The sequence below is a fragment of the Sinocyclocheilus grahami genome, unplaced genomic scaffold (assembly GCF_001515645.1).
Source record: "Sinocyclocheilus grahami isolate Dianchi unplaced genomic scaffold, SAMN03320097.WGS_v1.1 scaffold762.1, whole genome shotgun sequence".
In the NCBI taxonomy this organism is placed as follows: Eukaryota; Metazoa; Chordata; class Actinopteri; order Cypriniformes; family Cyprinidae; genus Sinocyclocheilus; species Sinocyclocheilus grahami.
In genome coordinates, this window is record NW_015505941.1 from 214,800 (window position 1) to 237,400 (window position 22,601).

Genomic DNA, 22,601 nt, shown 5'->3' on the forward strand with positions numbered 1-22,601 from the left:
CCCATAAAAATGAAATACTTAATCTATATTGGTGAATTTTGAACATGCTTTGTAGGATATCATATAATATGTCTTGTCTAGATGTAGACTTGCCACTTAATAAACTTATTAAGACAGAATAAGAGTCTGAGCAAATAACTGTTCTTAATGGCTGTATTTCCTCGACCCAATTAAGAGCTATCAGAATGCTCAAGTTCAGTTACGTAAGCACTTGCGTCATAAATCCGTAACGCGACGAGTTGTAGTTCCGGTGGATCTTTCATGGACTACAAAACTTTTTTAGCGATATGACATCCAGTGGCGTACTGGACACCCCCGCGATGTGTTGGGGCTCCGTCTCGGGACTTATTAAAACGGCATTCATTCACAAATCACACAGAACGTGTTTTTGCTTTGAAAACGCACGACGCGGCAGTGGAAATTGGGAAAAACTTAAAGTCTCTTTTTTTAAAGAAATGACAATAATCGACGTGTTTAGTAACCACTACCAGTAGAGGGCATTATAGGATTCATAGTCATGCTAAGTTCAGTCTAAACTCAGCATAATGTTATTGAATGACGAACTGTTGTTTGCCTTTCTGAGTGGCTTTATGTGGTTATTTAATGAGTGAAGGCTGATGATGGGGTTTATGGGGTAATCAGACAAATCACCACAGATTTAATACATGCATTAGCAATTAGCTCTGAGTGCATCATTTAGGCTATACAGATCAGTAACAAACCTCATTGATAAATGATATTTCTTTTCTGATTCACATTTGTGTTGCGTTGCAATACTTTGTGAATGTGTTCACCTCACATACCATGAACATCTGCAGGTGGGCAGCCGGGCCTCCACACACACACACACACACACACACACACAGGGGAAATGGCTTACACATGGGGCCTGTAATACAGGCTTTGTTTGTGCATCCACTCTGCGTCTGGTAGTCATTTTATCTGATAAGCATTTGAGCAACGCAGAAAACATCAGAGCTGAATTTCTTCCTTCCTTTGCTTTTTTCTCTTCAGCAGATGTGCATTTGTGTTGCATTGCAATACTTTGTGAATGTGTTCACCTCACATACCATGAACATCTGCAGGTGGGCAGCCGGGCCTCCACACACACACACACACACACAGGGGAAATGGCTTACACATGGGGCCTGTAATACAGGCTTTGTTTGTGCATCCACTCTGCGTCTGGTAGTCATTTTATCTGATAAGCATTTGAGCAACGCAGAAAACATCAGAGCTGAATTTCTTCCTTCCTTTGCTTTTTTCTCTTCAGCAGATGTTAGTGTTTTGGAGGTCTGTCTAGTTTTCAAATGCATTCTTGTTTGCCTATTTCCCTCTTTATGTCATATCTTTTCAAAAGAACGCTGTGGTTGTGTGTGAAACTTTGGTCATCCTGCAAGCAAATTTTGGAGTCTACTGAAATATCTAATTTGCATTGTAAATTCCCTCTCTCCTCTATGTAAATGATTGCATGTTGTCATTAATAAAAAAGGACATTAGCGACAACTCATGATGTACAAAGCAAACACGACAGGCATAAGAAACATGCATATTTATTTTTGCACTCAGGACACATTAAATAAAAACTACAAAGGTACTTATACAAAAGATAGACTATATCCCATTTTACATCCAAAATAACAATAATTTATGGTATAAATTAAAATTCTCACTATTTTATTTACAATTTCATGAAAACAACATCTTTTTTTATTATCCCTGGAAGCACCCTTTCCCAAAATTGGAGAGATTCCTATCTTGGTTTCTCAGAAGGAAGGCCCACTGACATTGTGATAGACCACAGAAGGATCTGACACTTTTTTCCACTGCTAAAATTGCTATGGCGTTCGGGCGTTGCAATCTAAATGGACGCCTGGTTGTGGTTTCTGCATTATTCACCAGCCTTTCCAGATGTATATGACCTTGTTAGATTTAACCTGTCACTATGGGTTTGTCTCTCTCTCTCTTTCTGTGACTGGTGACACTTTAGTATGCATGGGCAGCCCCGGGCACTGCAGAGCCAAGGGTATGATGAAGTATGCAATAATTAACAGAGTGCAGATGAGAACACGACCAAAATACAGCATCAGGTCAGACAAATATACTTGGATTGAGGAAAAACGATTGAATTTGATGGGTGGCTTGCTTAACTGAGTTTTTTTTTTTTTTTACATATTTGTTTTGTTATACAATATTGATTTTCAAAAGATGCAAGCTGCGATATGATCAGTTTAAAAAAATAAAAAATGCTTTTGGTTGTGCATAAAACATTACACAAGATAAGTACTTCAGTATTAAAGTGCATTATGTAGTGACTGTTCATTTGTTTTTGTCGGTAAGAGTGGCATTAGTGACATACCCACAAATAAGGTAATGTTGATCACCCATGTGAATGTTCTCAAAAGGGCCTTTACAATATTACTAAAAGTCACATTAAGTACTACACACAGAACTAAGTACAAAACTGTTGAAGTGTGACTGATGGCTGTGCAAGTGCTGAAACCTGCAAGCTAAATGTTGTGACACTTAACAGGACAGTTTATTCAAAAAAATGAAATATCTGTCATAAATTACTCACTTTTTTGTCCATACAATGAAAGTCATTTGGGTACAATCAATGTGCCTTTTTCTGTAAATGCATAATATATAATCGATAATAAACAGGTAAATAACTAATGTTAACTTTTTTTATGCACCATTTACGCATGGTTGGGAGCAGGTGTAAATTTTTTCATACCAATTAACATTTTGAAAATACAAACACTTTTGTGAATGCGTCAGAGCGGCTTTATGAACAATTTACACACACACACAAAAATATTTCATGAATGAGGCATTAATGATTTCACTGACTTTCAATGTATGGATAAATCATTCTTCAAAATATCTTATTTTGTGTTCCAAGAAAGTCATATAGGTTTGGAACGACATGAGGGAGAGTAAATGTTGACAGAATGTAAATTTTTGGATGAACTATCCATTTTAACCGGTTTGTGCATTCCTTCATAGGAACATCCTCAATCCTCGCAGCAAGCAGTACAGTGATCCGTATGGTTTTCGGCTGTCTGGAAAAGTGCTTCAGAATGTGAGAGCTCAAGTTGTGGTGAAGGGGGAGAAAGAGCAAATTGTTTTGGAAGAATTTCACCACTGCCTCTGTTGGGGAGTGAAATGAAAGGGGGTGATGTTTGATTGTTCCCACACAGAATTACACAATGTTCATCTCAATGCTTCTCTTGCTCAAGTCGAAAACCTGACAAGAATAATATGCCCCAATGACACCCACAGGACTACATTTGTCTTGAGAATCCCCAAGAAGAAAAAACACTTCCTTAGTGCTTATTCTCATTTGCAATTCAATGCTCCGAAGGATCAATGCTTGTTTACATCATCGAGACATTGTGACAGCATAGAAGACAGACAAAAGAGGTTTTTCAGTCCTGAAGGCACTTAAAGGCAATGCAGAAAGATCAAAACCCAACACAAACGACAAGAGACGAAAGCGAGGTCCAAAGGGATGTCAGCTCATTTTGAACATCGCCCAACTTGTAGCAATTTCAGGCTTTGGCTCTCTCGCCGATTCTCTCTCTCGAGACTTTTTCGTTGTTCACTTTGAGTCCGAATTGCTCTCGACATGATTGTGACATCAATCCTCCGCCGGTTCAGCCAGCTCTCTTACATCTGAAGAAAGGAGTTCTGTGCTCCTCAACAACAGGTGACCTACATTAGAGGTTAAAAAGCGAGGGAAACAGAATCGTATCTCTCCTCCACTGGTTGGGTACCGTGGCATTATTTTGGTTATGTAAGTGGTTTTGTCTTTCAGTGTGCTCCACAGGGAGTCTTGTGCTTGCTAACATGATTGTGACATCAATCCTCCGCCGGTTCAGCCAGCTCTCTTACATCTGAAGAAAGGAGTTCTGTGCTCCTCAACAACAGGTGACCTACATTAGAGGTTAAAAAGCGAGGGAAACAGAATCGTATCTCTCCTCCACAGGGGCTGGTTGGGTACCGTGGCATTATTTTGGTTATGTAAGTGGTTTTGTCTTTCAGTGTGCTCCACAGGGAGTCTTGTGCTTGCTTTAATGCAGACGCTTATCGGCTGATCACTTCTGTGAAGGCACCTGGAGAAACGACTGGGCCACTATTCATTTTTCACCAGTGGTCATTTGTTCACTTTGGTCTGTGGCAACAGAAACATCCCAGCACTCTTTTGCTAATCAAATCGCTTGGTTTATGTGTGCACCTGTCACATGATTGGTTAAGATGCAAATCGAGAGTAAGCGCATCGGCTAGCGTCAAGCTCTTTTTCCGCAGTTTGTTCGTTTTTTACCAACAACTGATCGGCACATATAGGCTGGACCCTGCGCTGGTCATTTGAAGTGAATTAGGCATCGATCGGATGCCTTTTTGTAGCCCAGCAGCAGAAGACCGGCATTGCGTACAGTGTGTGCATCATTTAGGGGGCTAAAGCAGCCATAGAGGTCAGAGGCGTTAAGGTTAGTTTCCCACGAGAGGGCTGAGGTCTCCATGGTGGTTCTTGAGTTTCTTCTTAAACAGAGAGATGGTAGAAGGTCTGTAGAAGATGATCCAGGGTTCAGACGTAGTGCTCTGTGCACACGAATCTGACCCGCTGATTGATGGAATGGATGGGGATCTGAGAGGGGAAGACAAATACAAAATTAGATAAGGAACGAGAAAGGAGAAGTTGATTCAAATCAAACTTTTATGTATGCTACAATATGCCGGGTAAAACCAAATTACATGCAAAATGTGCAGGCGAAAGTCTATTAACAACTAAATGGACACTATAAATCTGCCAACAGTGTACTGATAAAGTAGCAGATCAAAGCATGGCCCTCCTTTACCTGCAATAAAAACTGGTAGTTAAATCAATCATAATCATAATTCTTTATTTGATGCTTTATAGTAACATCTTAAACTGAAGAACTTCATAAAACATTTGTTTTGTAGCATATGTACTTACTTTACAGTAAGATGCAGCAGCAGTTTGGCCACCATGGCTATGACTGTTAGCGTTAGCAGAGCAGCTAATGCATAGATGGTCCACACTGTAAAACACAACGCGTTTAACAGTGACAGTAAAACTAATGCAGCCTCATAATTACAGTTGTACTGAAAGATAAGGTTATCACTCGTGAAAACTCAAGTAAATAGTATAAAGAGTGGCTAGCTATGGAAATGTAAAGCACAGCTAACATAAGTGAAAATTTAAAAGCTAACAAAAAACATATATTAACCATTTCCCCAGCTCCTACATTAAACGTAATTTTACTACTGTAAAATAATAATGAATTAATATGGGATCTCCAAGGAAGCTTTCATAATCTTTCTCTTTTTGGTAAATTTATATTTTAACAGCCTCCACAATTTGATCTCAGTAACAATAACTGTAGCAAATAATATTCAATATATTTATTTGAACTTTCCTTGCAATATAAAATTAAGCAACATTGTGAATATTGAGGTAATTTTTATGCACTTTATACATGGCCATTAGGTTCCCTAAAGATTGTGTTATTGGACTAGTTTTGTGATTTTTAATATGTTTAATAGCATATCTGATTTAGCCTTTAGTAGAAAAAAGGTTTTCAGAAGTTTCCCTGTGGCATGTTTCATATAATTAAAAAATATTCAATCAAATAAACTGCCATTGAAAAGTTTGAGGTCAGTAAGATTTATTTTTAAATCTTAAATTAATCTTAAATTTTTATTTAAAAAGTTTCTTATGCTCACCAAGGCTGCCTTTATTTGATCAAAATATATATATATGCTATATAATAATATTTTAACAATTTTAATAATAATATAATAATAATATTTTTGTGAAAACTATGATACATTTTTCAGGATTTTCAGGATTCTTTGAAAGATTAATAAAAAATTCAAATTAACAGCATATTTCTCAAAATATTTTGCAACAGTGTAAAATTCATTACTGACACTTTTGAACATGTGTCCATGCTGAATTAAAGTATTAATTTATTTAAAAAATAATAATACTTACTAACCCCAAACTTCTGAATGGTAGTGTTTGTAGATAATTATTACTATGTATTATTATGTGTGGTTATATTGGAGCATTAAAAAATATATATATTCCTTCCTTGTCATTTTTAAAAAAAACTAGATATGACTTTTTAGTTCCTAAATACATTTCTAATATACTTGGCAAAAAATTGCTGCACAAATACAAGGGTAAGGTGATATTTCATTCTTTTTTTTATACAGTATGCAGTGAAATTGTCATGTAATCTCACCAGGCTACAAGTCTACATCTAGTTGGTGATGATATCTAGTATGACAAGTAAGTGTGGAAAGGAGTAAGAGGAGCAGAATGAATAATGAGTGTAATGAAGAGAACTGGACACATACTGGTGCTGTGGCGCTCGGTCCGGCCCGGTCCAGGCCACTGACCTGGCATGTTTGCAGGACTTGATGTGATTACGTAGTACCGGAGGGAGGATTTTCCGTTTTGACTGGTATTTGATTTTGCTGTAGTGCTTCCTGTACGGGGCCTCACTGTACTGGTGTCCTCTTCATCACCATCATCATCCTCCTCCACAGGTGAGACTGCTTGATTTCTGAAAGCTGTGGGGAAATAATATGTGGCAATCAGCTAATGAAACACAAACAAAACTGCAAAAATTCCTTGATAAGATATGCATCATCTGGTTAAAATTCGTAACGTCTCTTTTGACGTCCCCCCGGACATTACGGAGAGAGATTTCTCAGCTCTTTCAAAATAACATCACGTCTTTCATTCAGCATTGCAGACGCAGATATAAACGCAGTATGTGGTGTTTGAATCAAACTCTGCCTGCAGGGGAAAAAGGTTCTGTGAATAGTGAAAGCCAATTTGCTTTGCTGACCTTTTCTTTCAGAAAAAAACTTTTTCCATTTGATACTTCCCACTCCCTTTTATTCTTCCTCAGATTGTGGTTATTGAACTCTGCCTCTCAAAATAAAACAACAGAAAATGTCAGCGCGTCAGAAAATTGTCAAGATATGACAAAAAGCAGCCCTAGAGCACTACTAACACGTATTTAGCTTCTATTTATTTATTTTTAAGACTATCTTTCAAGTATTTTGACTATTTTTATTTTAAAGTCATAAAAATACAACCGACTGTGTTTGGTGTCCTCACTTACAATTTTAGAGTTTTGTTGTTTTTAGTCTGTTTTTAGGCCATCTATATGCTAGTGTAGTTGTACAAGTCGACAAAATACACTACTGCTCAAAAGTTTGGGGTCTGTAAGTTTTTTAAAAGTAAGAAACATAAGAAACTATTATTTTATATGCATTCATTTGAACAAACAGAGAGCAAAAATTTTAATATTGTAAGGAAAGTATTAATAAATAACTGTAAATAGTTTTAAATAGAAAATTAGATGGAAAAAAGAACTGGTTTTTATTTTAATATATTAAAAAAATGGCAAAGCTGAATTTCCAGCATCATTACACCAGTCTTCAGTGCCACATGATCCTTCAGAAATCATTTTAATATTCAGATTTGCTGCTCAAGATTTAAAAAAAAAAATCAATTTAATGCATCCTTTCTGAATAAAAGCATTAATTACTAAATGGATCCAACTGACCACAAACGTTTGAACAGTAGTGTAATCTTTTAGCAGATATGAGCAATTTCACACACTGTTTTTGTGCATCATCTGCAGTGATATGACCATATATAAGCGGTCAGTCAAATGTTAAATCAAAAGAAATCCTCACCATGATAAAGAATAGAAAACCCCTGTGCCTCATTTGTCCTGTCTGAGTAAAAATACAAAATGACAAAGTCTGCAGTGATGTTCACGATGTCCCGCGGTGGATTGCGGCCATCGAATCGTGCCACCACCTGATTGGAGTAGCCATCCAACAGTTCCACCATATCAGTCTGATCCACGATATTGAAGAAAGTAAAGTTGAACAGAATGACGGAAGCACCTGGAACCTGGAAGAGCGACATGACAAAGACCAGACAGCTATCAGTATGCCAGATACATATTATGTGTTTTGGCTCTAGCAGTCTCTCTCTCCATTAGGATATTAAAGCATTAATTGTACCTGAATGGTCCAATAGCAGACCCTGCCAGGTCTGTATTTGTCCGGGAAATCAGGAGAGTAGATTACTGCAGAGGGTGACGTGTAGTTTCCCCCACAAGCGCCTACTTTTGCTATAGGAGAAAAGTGACAGCTTCAGCTTTTACTAAATAATGAAAGGAAGCCTGGAAGGTTTAGTCCTTAAATCCATCCTTAACTTTGGGAATCAGCGGTAAGGTAATGAGACTATGAAAACTTACTGTCGAAGACTATGACACGTCCGTCGCCTCCACATGGCTGAGTGTGATCTCCAAAACACACATGGTTACACTCTGTGCTTGGAGCATCACCGTGACGATGATAATCAAGGTCGTTGCCGCAGAAACAAGCATAGCCTGATTCCATCCCGGCAAGCTGAAAGAAAAGAATCCTCAAATGAAAACCAGAGCAATCCAAGGGTGCAGACAATCAGAAAAGCAAGCCAAATACAATATATATTATTGATTTCTTCCCACGCAAGCAAATGCACATGATTACATCTAGAACATATATTGATTCTTATTTATTTATTTTTTGTTGAGTCAGTTCATTAACTGTGAAAAAAAAATTTGATTGAATAAGGCAGGACAAAAATCACATCATTTTTAAATGTGTATAGTAATGCACATATTTTTTAATATTTAATATTTATTATTTTTAATCAGTTTTTATATTTCCTGTTTTTTTTATTTTAATGTTAACATTTTATGTTTAAAGTTTTCATCATTTTTAGTAGTTTTTTATGTTTATATAGTTTTAATTCATTTTTATTTTCATTTTAGTGTTTATTTTAGTACATCAAGTTAAACCATATATATATATATATAAAGTAAAAAATATATAGTTTAGTTTAGTTTGAATACATTTAGAATCTTACGTAAAATATAATTTACCATTGTTTATCTTTTGATTTGGGGATAAAATATGACTTAATATAAGATTCTCACATAATGAGTTAACTTGTGTTTTATAAAACAGATCACTTTAGCTATAAAATCTGATTGGATAAGTCAAAATTAAAAATTTGTGAAGTACCAAATAAATGTACATATGTAACCGAGCATGAATTGAATTCTATATTCATGTGGCAAAACATTGATTAATAATAATGAACCTGATGTGGATGTAGTCAGGTTCGAGACGTCAAGACACCAAACTAAAGTAATGTGGTGTAATAACTTATCCATCAAATAATATGCAACTAATGCATAGAATAATCAATTATTCTATAACTTGCTGTTGATTGCATTTCCCATCGTGTAAATAGTACCTTGTATCTTTGGTTGCGGCAGAAGTTGATGCAGTTCTGAATAGTGAGTTTGTTGGAGGTCTGGTAGCCTCCAGATAAAGGTGTTGGATCACCGCTGTCCTTAAAACAGCCCAGGTTACCAGGCACTGAAGGAGAAAGAGAGGGAGATTAATCAAAGACAATGGGATATATATATATATATATACAGTGGGTACGGAAAGTATTCAGACCCCCTTAAATTTTTCACTCTTTGTTATATTGCAGCCATTTGCTACAATCATTTAAGTTAATTTTTTTTCCTCATTAATGTACACACAGCACCCCATATTGACAGAAAAACACAGAATTGTTGACATTTTTGCAGATTTATTAAAAAAGAAAAGCTGAAATATCACATGGTCCTAAGTATTCAGACCCTTTGCTGTGACACTCATATATTTAACTCAGGTGCTGTCCATTTCTTCTGATCATCAATCACTGGAAAAATTACATGGACATATTGTAGAAATTTAGCAACATTAAATGCAGTAACTCACACTTGCAAATCATTAACTTCCCTCTGCCGGTAAATCGTCTGGAAACGTGTCTTAAAGACTGAGGTGTTTTATGAACTATGATTAAAACAGCACGCATGGCCTGAACAGTGTGAGAATGGAGAGCCCTGTATGTGACTAAACCTCATCCTAAGGGAATGCACAGATGGATTCTGGGGGTTTTGTTAATTATGAACTGAATGAGGTCTCAGGGTGAGAGAACACAGAGGTCAGATAGAAAAGGAGACAGAAAGAGGGTGTTGGAATCTAGAAAATGTCTGAAAGTCCATGTCAGTGCCATTGATGACACAACTACAAACCATCTTTGCCAACCAGCTGAAGACCATCTTACACCAGCAAGTCAGTTTAGGCCAGTTTTAACAGGGTTTTTTTTATTTTCAGCATGGGAGACGTGGGAGAGCAAACACCTAGAAACCACATAGAAAAACCTAACAACTGCATAGCGATGTGCTAAAACCATTTACAAGACCCTAGAAACCAGATAGTAACACAGAGGCATTAAAGCACACACACATACATGCCTTTTATGCAAAAAATGAATGGATGATTGGGATTTATTTGTGTGAACGTTAGTGTATCTGTTCTATCAGAAGAGTTCTGAAGAACATTTGGATGACGGTGTAGGTCACATAGTGAAATGTTTGATTGCAGACTGGTGATAAGGACTATAAGAACTCTCTCAGACACTCAAGAACTCATCAAGTCAGCACTTGCACAGGCCGTGTGCTGCTCACTGGATACAAAGAAAAGTTTTGTTTTCAAAGGGATACACATTGGGGCCAACTCAGGCCACACACACACACACACGCACACACATTCTGTCTCTTTGAGTCTGTGTAAAGTGTTTTACTGAAATATTTTATGCTGTTTGATGAACGGTGAAATTCTAGCAGGAGAAATACAAACACAGATTAACTACTGACAGATCATGCATCTCCATATAAACAGATCTCGAGTAGAGTTTATAAAAATAAAATTACACAAAGTAAATATTAAAGGCAATGTTAACTTTTAAATACACTATTTAAGGATGGCATATGATCAATTTTATAACATTTAATTTTTCTTCTGCAATCTATGTTAGTTACAATTCCTTAATCCAAAAACATTACCATTTTACACCATTTTTGTGACCTTTAAAATGAAAAAGGCTGTTGTTGTTACTGTACCTTTAAGAACTATTTGAATACGCACTACCATTCAAACTTTTGGGGTTTTAAATGTTGCTGAAAGAAGATTTTTAGATGTTGCCCAAAAAATGTTGCTTATGCTCACAGAGGCTGCATTTATCAAAAATACAGCATAAACAGTAATATTGTGAAATTTAAAACAACTGTTTTCTGTTTTAATATATTTTAAAATGTAATTTCTTACATTTATATGGCAAAGCTGAATTTTCAGCATCATTACGCCAGTCTTCAATGTCTCATGATGCTTCAGAAATCGTTCTAATATGCTGTTTTGATGCTCAAGAAATATTTCTAACACTTATCAATGTTGAATCAATGTTGAATCAGTAGTGTATTAATGTACTTATTAATGCCATTGTGAGGGACTTTTGCGTCATTCTCAGTAGATCCACCCACAGTGAAATCTCATTGGTCCGAAATAATTCATTTAAACATCTGCTCTGATTGGCTGATTGTTCTGCATAATATTTGCACTTTCACTGAGGAGAAAATTAGGTTCTTTTTTCAAAAGAGTAAATTTAGTTTTCCTTTATACGTAAAATACGTTAAAAAAAATTCATTCAAAATGACCGTAACACAAATGTTGGCTAAGAGTTCAACAGACAAAGACTGTGCAAACCCTACAACTTTCCTACTTGTCTAAACACAGACATGTACAATATAATCCACAGTCTGTTCCTCTCATTAATCAGAGTGTAAAAAACCACCACAAACTGCAGTGCAATGTGTTCCTCCCCCTCGTAAATCTGGAACAATGTCCACATGAGCCGTGTTGAGTCAAACACAGGCCTGTTCTAGTGAACTGGATCTGAAGATGATCCATGGCTGCCAGTGAGGAATTTCTGGGTGGAAATTAAATGGAAGACTGCATGTAATTATGATCGTTAGATAGAGGACAAAAGCGTTAATTACACCGATATGCTTTTACAGAGAACAGAATCTAATTTTTCACTCTAGCATGCATGGAGTAGAGGGGGGAAAGAGACTATTTCTCTTTGCCGTTCCTTCGCCAGCAGGACATTCTGCTCTCCAGGGCTCATGCAAGATTAAAGACTGCAGGTCTTCTGCTTCTGACAGAGTGATTGTACTTTACCATCAATTTATCTGTCCTTAACCTCTCATCACGCACAGGGTTTGCTTCTCCCCCTGCCCAGAAAAAATCTCTTTCACCAACACAGCTGCTGTTTTTAGTTAACTTACCTCAGAAAACTTCAAAAGAGAACTGCAGAACATACCTCATGCACTAAAGACGTGCTGAACAAGGGTAACAACTGCAAATATCCATGCTTTAAAAGTAATGCAATTGACTTCAAAGCGTAGAGTGGAATTTGAAGATTTTATAAGGCGCTTGGCTGGCAAATGCGATAGCATTACGTGTGCTAATGTGCCTCGTTTAGACTGGCTCGCATCCAGATACTGCTTTCAGGAAAACACACACTTTCACATTGGAAAGATGCAGCACATACTCATACACACACACATACACATGTTTTTTTTGTTTTTTTTTTACAGCCAGGCCTGCATCTGCATCTCAACACGGAAAGAACTGGAGTCTTAAATTAAAGACAGTTGGGAATGTGGCTGGTTCCACTGCTGAAATGCAGAAAATTATTAAATGCTTCACAGTGTGATACACAGTGTAAAACACAGTGTGATATTTGATGCTATGCAGGTCCATTATGAAATATCTATTCTGTGTTTTTTGTAAGGTTGCGGGTTTGATTGCTGTACAGGGCGGCCCAGGAACACTGATGACAATCTCAATCGTGCTCTTGAGCAAGGCACCTGAGTTAGTTTACCTTGAATCAAATTAGAGGAAAACTATCTGCTAACAAAGACATGACAACTAACAAAGAAAAAACAACTTGATTTATCTTGATGTACAGGTTACAGTTTGAAAAACACATCAGATTAAAATTTCATTCAATAGCTAAGTTCCAATCTTTTGAAAAACAGAAGGGACCTTTTCATATTACAAGCAGAGCTGTAAAGTTAGCACAATAATTTAATAATAAGATAATAATAATAAGATGGTACTAATAAGATAGCCTCCCGGCTATCTCCACAATAATAAGATAGCCTCCCAGCTATCTGCTATGGTTTCATCTTTGCTTCCTTCCCCTGAACAGTTATCATCTCTTGATGTTAACAGTGCTACTGATACTTTCTGCTCCACTCTTACGTCTTGTTTAGACAGTGTCTGCCCCTTGTCTTCCAGGCCAGCTCATACCACCTCTTCTGCCCCTTGGCTATCTGATGTTCTCCGTGAGCATCTTTCTAAGCTCAGAGCTGCAGAAAGAGTATGCCGCAAATCACGAAATCCTACTGACCTTAATGTATATCGATCACTCCTCTCTTCATTCTCTGCTAATGTCTCCACTGCTAAAAGGACATACTATCACAACAAAATTAACAATTCGCATGAACTCTCGCATGATCTTTAGAACATTTTCCTCTCTCCTTTGTCCTCCTCCTCCCCCTCCTTCATCAACTCTAACATCTTGCTGGATCTGTCCGCTGCTTTTGATATGGTGAACCACCAGATTCTCCTGTCAACCCTATTGGAAAATGGCATCTCAGGAACTGCACACCAGTGGTTTGAGTCTTATCTCTCAGATAGGTCCTTTAAGGTATCTTGGATAGGTGTGGTTTCCCAGTCGCAACACCTAGCTACTGGGGTGCCTCAGGGCTCAGTTCTTGGACCACTTCTCTTATCTGTCTACATGGCATCACTAGGCTCTGTCATTCAGAAACATAACTGTTCATATCACTGCGCATTAATGTTTGCCTACAAAACCACCACTGGCTCTGGATAAAAAAAATTAAAAAAATCCCTTGCTACATGTACTGCGTACCGAGACTTGTCATTTGCATTTATATATTGTTGCTCTTTTGTTAGTTTTGATTGCTTCTATTGTCCTTATTTGTAAGTCGCTTTGGATAAAAGCGTCTGCTAAATGACTAAATGTAAATGTAATTTTGTATGAGTAATTATTTTAAAAAGCAATAAAATTAAAGCAAAAGAGTTTTTTCTGTGTAAATTCACTAATAAGGAATTTTCAGAATATTGGAGAAATTTAAGTACAATCTTTATGTTTTTGTTATTAAAGTTATTAAATTTTGATGAAAGATTTTAATGACATACATTATTTTTCTTTGGAACAACATGCACTGAGGAATCGTTCACAAAAAGACCTAGAATGTGTTACAAAAAGCAAATAGGGTCCATTTTTATTTCATGTTGTCCAGTGCTGTTATTGTTAACCAAAACTATAAACAAAACATTTTTGTTAATTAAAATAGAAAAAATGTAAAATATTTGATGAAAAACTTTTTTAGAAATTAGAAATGTTGTCTTGACAACTAAAAATAAATTTCAGCTAAAGTACTAATATGGCAAAAATAAAACTGAAATAAAAATAAAAGCTAAATAGAAATGAAAATATATAAAACTATATATATATATATACAGTATATAACTGAAAATATAAAAATAAAAGCTAATACAAAATATTAATAAATACTGTAATAGTATATTGAAAATACAAAAGAAAGAGAAAAAGACAACAAGGAAACAATGAAAGGTAAAAAAGAAGAAAGAATATTTGAATTAATCAGCAGAATAATTCATACTAGGTGAAATGTTGATATTCATAACCTCAAATGTAATATTTACTCCAGCTACGGGGGAAAAGAAAGTTCTGTGGGTCACTGAAGTATCAAATCAATTCATGCAACCAAAATTAGAGTTTTTACATGTGAAGGAAATACAGTATTTATTTTAATCAAATCTCTCTCAAGATTCCATTTACGGTAGATTTGATGTGAATTTATATAAATTAACTAAAAACAATAAATCATAAACATGTTGAAGTGACCTGCCTGTGTTCTTTCGTAACCACATATAGCATGCACTTATCAATAACTTTCCATTTCAAGCCCAGATCCTTAATCACAAGACCACCAGAACTCATGAATTATCCCAGCTGTCTGCTTTTTCCAATAAGCCTCTTCTGAAGAGTGGCAGTTCCACGCTCATCTTCAAAAACTCTACAGAGAGAGTAAATTACACTGATATTCTCTTAAGCGCTCTAGAACTGGCGATATTGTTCAGAGCAGAAACTATGGTCTCTGGCCTTATATTGCACATCATATCTCAGCTGCGGTGAGTCATCCGTGCTTTTCACAATTTAGATTTTCATTATTGCAGGGCTTTATGGGGCTGACGTAAGAGTGATAGACGTGTCACAAGTCTGCTGAAGCGGAGAGGCAGACATAATAGCTTTGAAAAGGAGAGGGAGAGAGACACTGACAAAAGGAAGAAGGAAAGAAACACCCAGATAACAAACACAACAACATCAAACGCTGCACTTCTTGGCAAATGCACTTGGCAGAAGCAGCGGATAAGCATGTCTGAGAGGGCCTCTCTCTTTCCCTCTTCCCTCTCTCTCTCTGTGTTATTAAAATAAGGTAATTACAGACATAAATTCAGATGACATATGGGGAGCGTTTTTCCTCTTTCTTTTTGCAGAGGATTGTGGGTGTTTCTTTTTTTCCAAAATACATTCATAAGTTATTTTCTGTGCCACACCCTGCTGACACTGCCAGGAACACTTTTAGTCGAGAGCTGAGATACACTTTAGGGAGAGGGGCTGAAATAATAAAGAGACGTCTTGTTATTGCTAATAAGACAGACTGTCTTTCTGAATGTTTCAGCCAAGCATTTCAATTCTGCCATCTTTTTGTTCACCATGTTTCAGAAGAATGATTCATTCATTAATCAGACATCGCAACTGCTTCTGGATGCGTAAATGCACCAAGGAGAATTTGGGCATGGCAAGATGTCAACATTTTCAGTAAATAAAGTTAAAATTGTATTATGTTCATCATACAAAGCATGTATGTCTCCAGAAGTTGTGCAGACTGTTTCTATGAGACTTTCAAGGTGCTTTAAGCTCCTGTTCCAAATTCACTAAAGTACATGGAAAAGAGCAATCAGTACAAGAGTGATCAGTTGTGTATTGCAGAAAAGAAAGACAGTAAATCAGTTTTGGAGAGTAAAGGGCCATTTACAAGGGAAAAACTTTTCCGTTTTTGACTACATCGTTGTCGTGTAAACGAAGCCTGAGTAAATAATGACTAAATTTTCTTTTTTTTTTCGATTAGAAAACAATATTAACAGTCTAATTTTTGTGTAGTCCACATACACAAACCCGCACACACACATCTCCCACAACAACAAAATGTTTATTTCATAGATGTATTCTTCTGGCTGTCACAACACAAGTTCATTAACACATCTACAGTCATGTCAACACCTCGTGCTCTCAAGGGGTGTTCACACTGACAGCCATTTTATTGCTGGAGGTCACTTAGTTGCCGTATTGTTGGTTTTAGTAGGCATTTGCTTTAACAGTACTGGTGGGCTGACAGTATCAATGAATAAATCAAAATCTCTTGAAATGCCCATGATTACTTATTATGCCCATGTACGTAGGTAGACATATAGAACAGTAGTCATATAGAACAGTGAAACTGCACACAAACTTCTACCCCATTTCCACCAACTGTTTTTTTAATAGTCAATGTTGATACAGATATTTTGGAGCAGGATGCCTAATGACAGATAAAATAATATCAGTCATTCATTTTCTTTTATTAAAAATATATACTAATGCACTAATACAATTTAAATAATGCTATATCTTTAAATTTAATGATAGAAAATAAGGTCCACATAAAATTAAATTAAAAATGAATTTACTTTAAAAGTTCATTTACATTTTGCATTTAATAAACATCTATTTACTCAAAAGTCAAAAAAATAATAAATTAAATAAAAAAATTCATTTACATTTAATCAAAATATCTTTGAAAGCAAACACATCACAGGAAGTCTTCGATCTTATTGGTAGTTGCCGCGTCCCATTGCTTCTCATTTGCATAAAGTTAAACTTTCTTCTACTTGACACATTGCTACAAACACCTACACTTCATGTTGCTTCAGATTATTATTTCAGATTCACCGCTTTTGGGTAGAGGAGGGTTTTAAACACCAGCAATTATCTAGTTTTAGTGCTGCACTTCCCAGTTTGGTGTAAAACACCTATAAAATGAATATATTAAGCATCTGGGGATTGGTGATTTGTTGGTAAATCATTCAAAAGAGTCCTCGCATCCTCTTTTTTGCTTTTGGATCTGCTTGTCTGTCATTAATTCTGATACTAAAGTTGTTTTCCTGTTTTGGCAGGCTCCCTCCTGTTACAGACACACTTAACCAGCCCAGAGTACATGTGGTTTGGTTTAACTTGTTTCTTCTTCTTTTTTACAATTACGACAGCTGGATCTGCTTCGAAGTGAAATTAATTTGTTGATGTTGTGGATCATTTCATAAAAAACAGACTATTAATATGCTTTCTTTTTCTGCTCAGGGGGGATTTGACAGTGCAGCTTTGTTTATGAGACAGGCGTTTCTGACTGAGTTTTGTTTGTGTTATGCCGCACTTTACCCATGACCCCTGGATCTATCGTACATGTAGCAACTGAGATTTATACTAGGAGAGAAAAAGAGTGAGAATCAAAGGCACAAGTCAATGGGGTCGTTACAAACATCTTGAGTATAAATCTTCAGTTGGAGTACGACATGCAAGGAACTCAAACAATACCAAAGGCCCTTTAACAGGGGACACATGAGCCCTGCTGCGCAACTTCACAGCATACTTTCCCATGTTGTGCATCTGCAAGGTGGCGGGCACATTGCACTAGTCGTGCCTGAGGCCGTGTAACAACACAATTGAAGCTAAGATCAATGCTTTTCACCGCCACGGCCTTCAGGGAGTGCCTGTATGCTTAATTAAAGATTGAGGGAGTGTTTTCAGAGGGCAGATGAGTGAAACAACAGTGAAAAGAGCTCTACAGATCTCATCTCTCATCCCTCGCTGGACCGGCCCTGGGTCATGAGGTACAGCGGGCCAAAGAATTTAAAGATACAGAAGGGAATACAAAAATATCACCTGTCTTTGATCTCCCAAAACACAAGAGGGTTTATCAACATCTGCTGAGTAGGGAAAAAAACTGACATTTGTGCTTTATTGTTGTTAATGAAGATGAAGGATCAGATATTAAGAACGATTATACATATTTCATCAGTCTGCTTAGTCAGTCATGAGATAAATTATGTCATGATAGAGGAGGGAGTTCATATAAACATATCTGTGCGTACATTTGAAGAACGCAGAGAAAAAATTAGATCTGCATTTGAGTCGCACATGCAATCATCCACTGAAGCAGATTAATCAAAAACAGCGCAACCAGTGTAGTCTGAATCCTGAACAATTGACTCTTAAGAGTCAGTATTTTTTAGGGAATAAAAAACATACAGCCCAACCACTGAATGAGTGACTCTTATGAGGGGGTTCTTCTTCTTTTTTTTTAATCAAAAACATAGAGCACATCCAGTGCAATCCAGTTCCTGAACAAAAGAAGCTTATGAGTGCTTTTAGTGAATCATTAGCAAACAGTGAGCCCAGTGTATTCTGATTCCCAAATGAATGATTCTTATGAGTCGGTTACCTTTAGTGAATCAAACACATAAAGAGGTTGTACTTATTGTACGGTTTGTTAGATTTAAATCAGTGTAGTTACTGACTGGTTGTCCATATGATAACATTTAGTTAAAGATACACTATGAGTTTTCACAGTAGCATTGTATAAATATTATCAAATTAATAAATAATTTTAAAAAACTAAAAGAAAACACTATTGTATTATAAATTATTATTATTATTATTTTCTAAATATTAATTTTTTTACAAGTACTAAAAGAATCATTAATGGAACCGCTCATTGAACTGGAATTCAAAACCAGAAGTCAAAACCTGAATCGTTAGATTACATTCCCATTTGACAGTGTCAGTGTGGCATTGAAACCAGTCTTCTCATCTGTTATTGTGGAAGGTTAAAGAGCATATCCAAACATAACCTTGAGCCAATCATCACACACACCTGTGACTGATAACTGAGCACGATCATTGATTAAAGGCACTTTTAACAGGTGCTGTTGTTGTTCACTTTAAGAAAATAAAGGAATGCAGCTGGCTCTCTTATGACTCTCACTTGACTCTTAACCATCCCAGTTATTTGGCACCAAACCTACATGCTGAATATTTGCTTACTATAAGAGATCAGAGTGAAAGTAAACATGTCCCATCATGTTAATATGCACATTGAGTGATTTGAATCAGTGAATCAGTTAATTGCCATTTCTTTGTGGAACTTACTAGCAATTTCTGAGTGAAAACGGTTTCAAAGTAAATAGTTTAAGTGTATCAGCATATAAATAAACATCAAGCCCCTCCATTACAGACAAGAAGACATACAGTGGGGCAAAAAAGTATTTAGTCAGCCACCAATTGTGCAAGTTCTCCCACTTAAAAAAATGAGAGAGGCCTGTAATTTTCATCATAGGTATACCTCAACTATGAGAGACAAAATGAGAAAAAAAATCCAGAAAATCACATTGTAGGATTTTTAAAGAATTAATTGGTAAATTCCTCGGTAAAATAAGTAGTTGGTCACCTACAAACAAGCAAGATTTCTGGCTCTCACAGACCTGAAACAAAACGTTTGACCTCTGTCATTGCCAACAAAGGGTATATAACAAAGTATTGAGATGAAATTTTGTTATTGACCAAATACTTTTTCCACCATAATTTGCAAATAAATTCTTTAAAAATCCTACAATGTGATTTTCTGGATTTTTTTTTCTTCTCATTTTGTCTCTCATAGTTGAGGTATACCTATGATGAAAATTACAGGCCTCTCTCATCTTTTTAAGTGGGAGAACTTGCACAATTGGTGGCTGACTAAATACTTTTTTCCCCCACTGTACCTGTAGTTTTTCTACATCCCTTTTCTAGATAATATGAAATAGTGCATACATATTTGTATGTGTGTTGATAAAAGAGACAATAAGTTTATAGAGACGGTTAACATGATAAGACAGGTTACTGTTATTCAGAGAAAAAAAACACCTAAAAAGAACAAACAAGGGGAAAAAATCTACCTCGCTCATACATACTGCAAAGATACTGTCATGTTGCACTTGACAGCGTGCCTAATGGAGATTGGGGTAAATTTTGTTCTTTCATCCCGTGTAACAAATAGGGAAACGGCCTCAGGTGCATGTACGCGTGTCGATTGTGATGCTACAATTGTGCCGACTGCTTTCTGATTTTACAACATAACGACTGCCTGGAGCTAAAAAGTCCAACAAATCGCCTTGCTTTCATTGCCAGCATTGTGGGCATCGTGGCTTCAGGGCACCACCCAAGACCCATCTAATGATACCCAAGCCGAAACGGGAGCATGTGGAGGGCTGTACTTGATATGGGCGATGCCCTGATGGGAATCTGGGACATGAAAAAAAAATCAGATGGGTTACAAGCCGGTACACACAAACACATTTATGGTAAACCATACTCAAATCAGTGAGCCTAACACAGAAGACAACTGGCTGTGACAAACGCTGTCCTAAATTTGCCTGCCATTGAAGACAGTCTCAGCCTAGAGGGGCATTAGTTCAGTGGGCTTTGTTAGATCCACTCAGGCACAGAGATAAGGGGCATCCAGACAGATTAATGTGTGTATGGCACTATTGGGAAATGGGTCAGTGAGTGTAATTGTGCTGGACAGTGAGTACGGCTCTTATTTGTTCAAATGGAGATGAAAAATTAAGTTAAAGTCAAGCATCACAACCCTGAGATGGGCTCTAAAACTCTGAGAAGCAGGCCTCAAACTAGTATGGAAAACCAGAATGGAATACATATGACTGAAAAAAACAACAACATCAAACTGATGGATGGCCAAACTAACAATCCTAACTAGATTTTTCTGATGAAAAAGTGAGTTGTGTGAAAATGCTGTGCAAGGTGGTCTCAGTGATTTTTAGTTAAATTTAAAACATAAAGTTAGAGATTTTCAAAAACACCTAGGATGGAAAGGATGGAAGTGCAGTCTTTTTAGTATAGCATTCATCCATGTAGTTTAACTTTCAGCAAATGAAAGATTGAAAATACACTACCATTCAAAAGTTTGGGGTTGGTAAGATTTTTTTATGTTTTTGAAAGAAGTCTCTTATGCTTACTAATGCTGCATTTTTAAACATCAAAAGTACAGTAATATTGTAAAAAAAATATTACAATTTAAAATAACATCTATTTTGATATATTTTTTATGTGTAATTTATTCCTGTGATGACAAATCTGAATGATCAGCAGCCATTACTTCAGTCTTCAATGCCATATGATTCTTCAAAAAAATCATTCTAATATGCTGATTTGATGCTCAAGAAACGTTTCTTATTATTATCAATGTTAAAAACAGTTTTTTTGTTAAAAACAAATTTTTGTTAAAACTGTGATACAACTTTTTCAGGATCTTTGATCTTTTTTTCTTTGATCAATAGAAAGTACAAAAAACTGCATTTATTGCATTTATGTTATGTAAGTCTTTACTGTCACTTTTGATTAATTTAATGCATCCTTGTTGAATAAAATAATTAATAAAAAAAATATTATTATTTCTTTGAATGGTATAGTGTAAGTCTTTCAAAAAAAAAAAACCTTCAAAAAAACAAAAAAAACAATGGGTTGTGAAAATTAGACATCATGAACTAAGGACAATAAAACAATATGATATTTTGAACTGACTGTATTTTTGTCACGAATACGGTCCATGAACTTCAATTCCCTCACCACCAGAGGTCACCCTTCCATTACATTGACTCTCGCACTACACAAACTGTTGCATGTCATCCCGGACTACATATCCCATCATCCATTGCACTGATTGCACACAGCACTGATTGCACACAGCTGTAACCAATCACACATTCACTATATAACACTCACTCAGATCCCTTTCAAACTGCCGAGTATTGTTTAGCGCTTATCGTGTCATAGCTACTTTACGGGGCCTTTTCCCTGTATTAGTTTCTAGTTCCTAGTTCTAGTCTCGCCGTGTTTTCTGATTTCCTGGTACCTGATTTTTGCCTGTTTATCTTGAGTTAACCCTTTACCTGCTGTTTCGGACTGTGTTTGCACCTCGCCTGGACTCTAGCTTGTGTTATTGGATAACCCCTCATGTCAAGCTCTCTGGATATTGTTAGCCGCTTATCGACCACGCCCGTTTTGGATTACGCTTCTGTCTTGCCCTCAATATACCTGTTTGCCATTGTCTGACCCATGCCTGTTTTATGACCACGTCTCTCTCTCCTATTAAAGCTTTGCCAATGGATCCGCAAGTCTCATGTCTCGTTCGTCCCGTAACAGAATACTCGGCCACACAAGGATCCAGCAGCTTTTCCCGTGGACATTGGCCAGGTATGGACACTGCCAAACTATTATTATCCTTAAAGCAGGGTACACGCCCGCTTGAAGGCTATATTCAAGAGTATCTGGACATTGCGTGTCATTCTGATTTGCCAGACTGTGTGCTAATAGACTTTTTTTT

The 22,601-nt window shown here is 36.5% G+C and overlaps 2 protein-coding genes across 2 annotated transcripts in view; both read right to left on the reverse strand.

The window, feature by feature from the left end:
* The window catches only part of LOC107561265 (2-methoxy-6-polyprenyl-1,4-benzoquinol methylase, mitochondrial-like), an 8,163-nt gene extending 7,647 nt beyond the window's left edge, over nucleotides 1–516 (reverse strand). Inside the window, exon 1 of the mRNA XM_016245675.1 lies at nucleotides 202–516. Coding sequence (XP_016101161.1) covers nucleotides 202–263 — 62 coding nt within the window. The 5' untranslated portion in view covers nucleotides 264–516. The remainder of the gene's footprint in view (nucleotides 1–201) is intronic.
* A 3,349-nt stretch (nucleotides 517–3,865) lies between these two features.
* The window catches only part of LOC107561268 (kremen protein 1-like), a 63,898-nt gene continuing 45,162 nt past the window's right edge, over nucleotides 3,866–22,601 (reverse strand). Inside the window, exons 4-10 of the mRNA XM_016245677.1 lie at nucleotides 9,368–9,492; nucleotides 8,319–8,472; nucleotides 8,083–8,192; nucleotides 7,747–7,969; nucleotides 6,391–6,606; nucleotides 4,982–5,066; nucleotides 3,866–4,651 (exon numbers count right to left, since the gene is read on the reverse strand). Coding sequence (XP_016101163.1) covers nucleotides 4,495–4,651; nucleotides 4,982–5,066; nucleotides 6,391–6,606; nucleotides 7,747–7,969; nucleotides 8,083–8,192; nucleotides 8,319–8,472; nucleotides 9,368–9,492 — 1,070 coding nt within the window. The 3' untranslated portion in view covers nucleotides 3,866–4,494. The remainder of the gene's footprint in view (nucleotides 4,652–4,981; nucleotides 5,067–6,390; nucleotides 6,607–7,746; nucleotides 7,970–8,082; nucleotides 8,193–8,318; nucleotides 8,473–9,367; nucleotides 9,493–22,601) is intronic.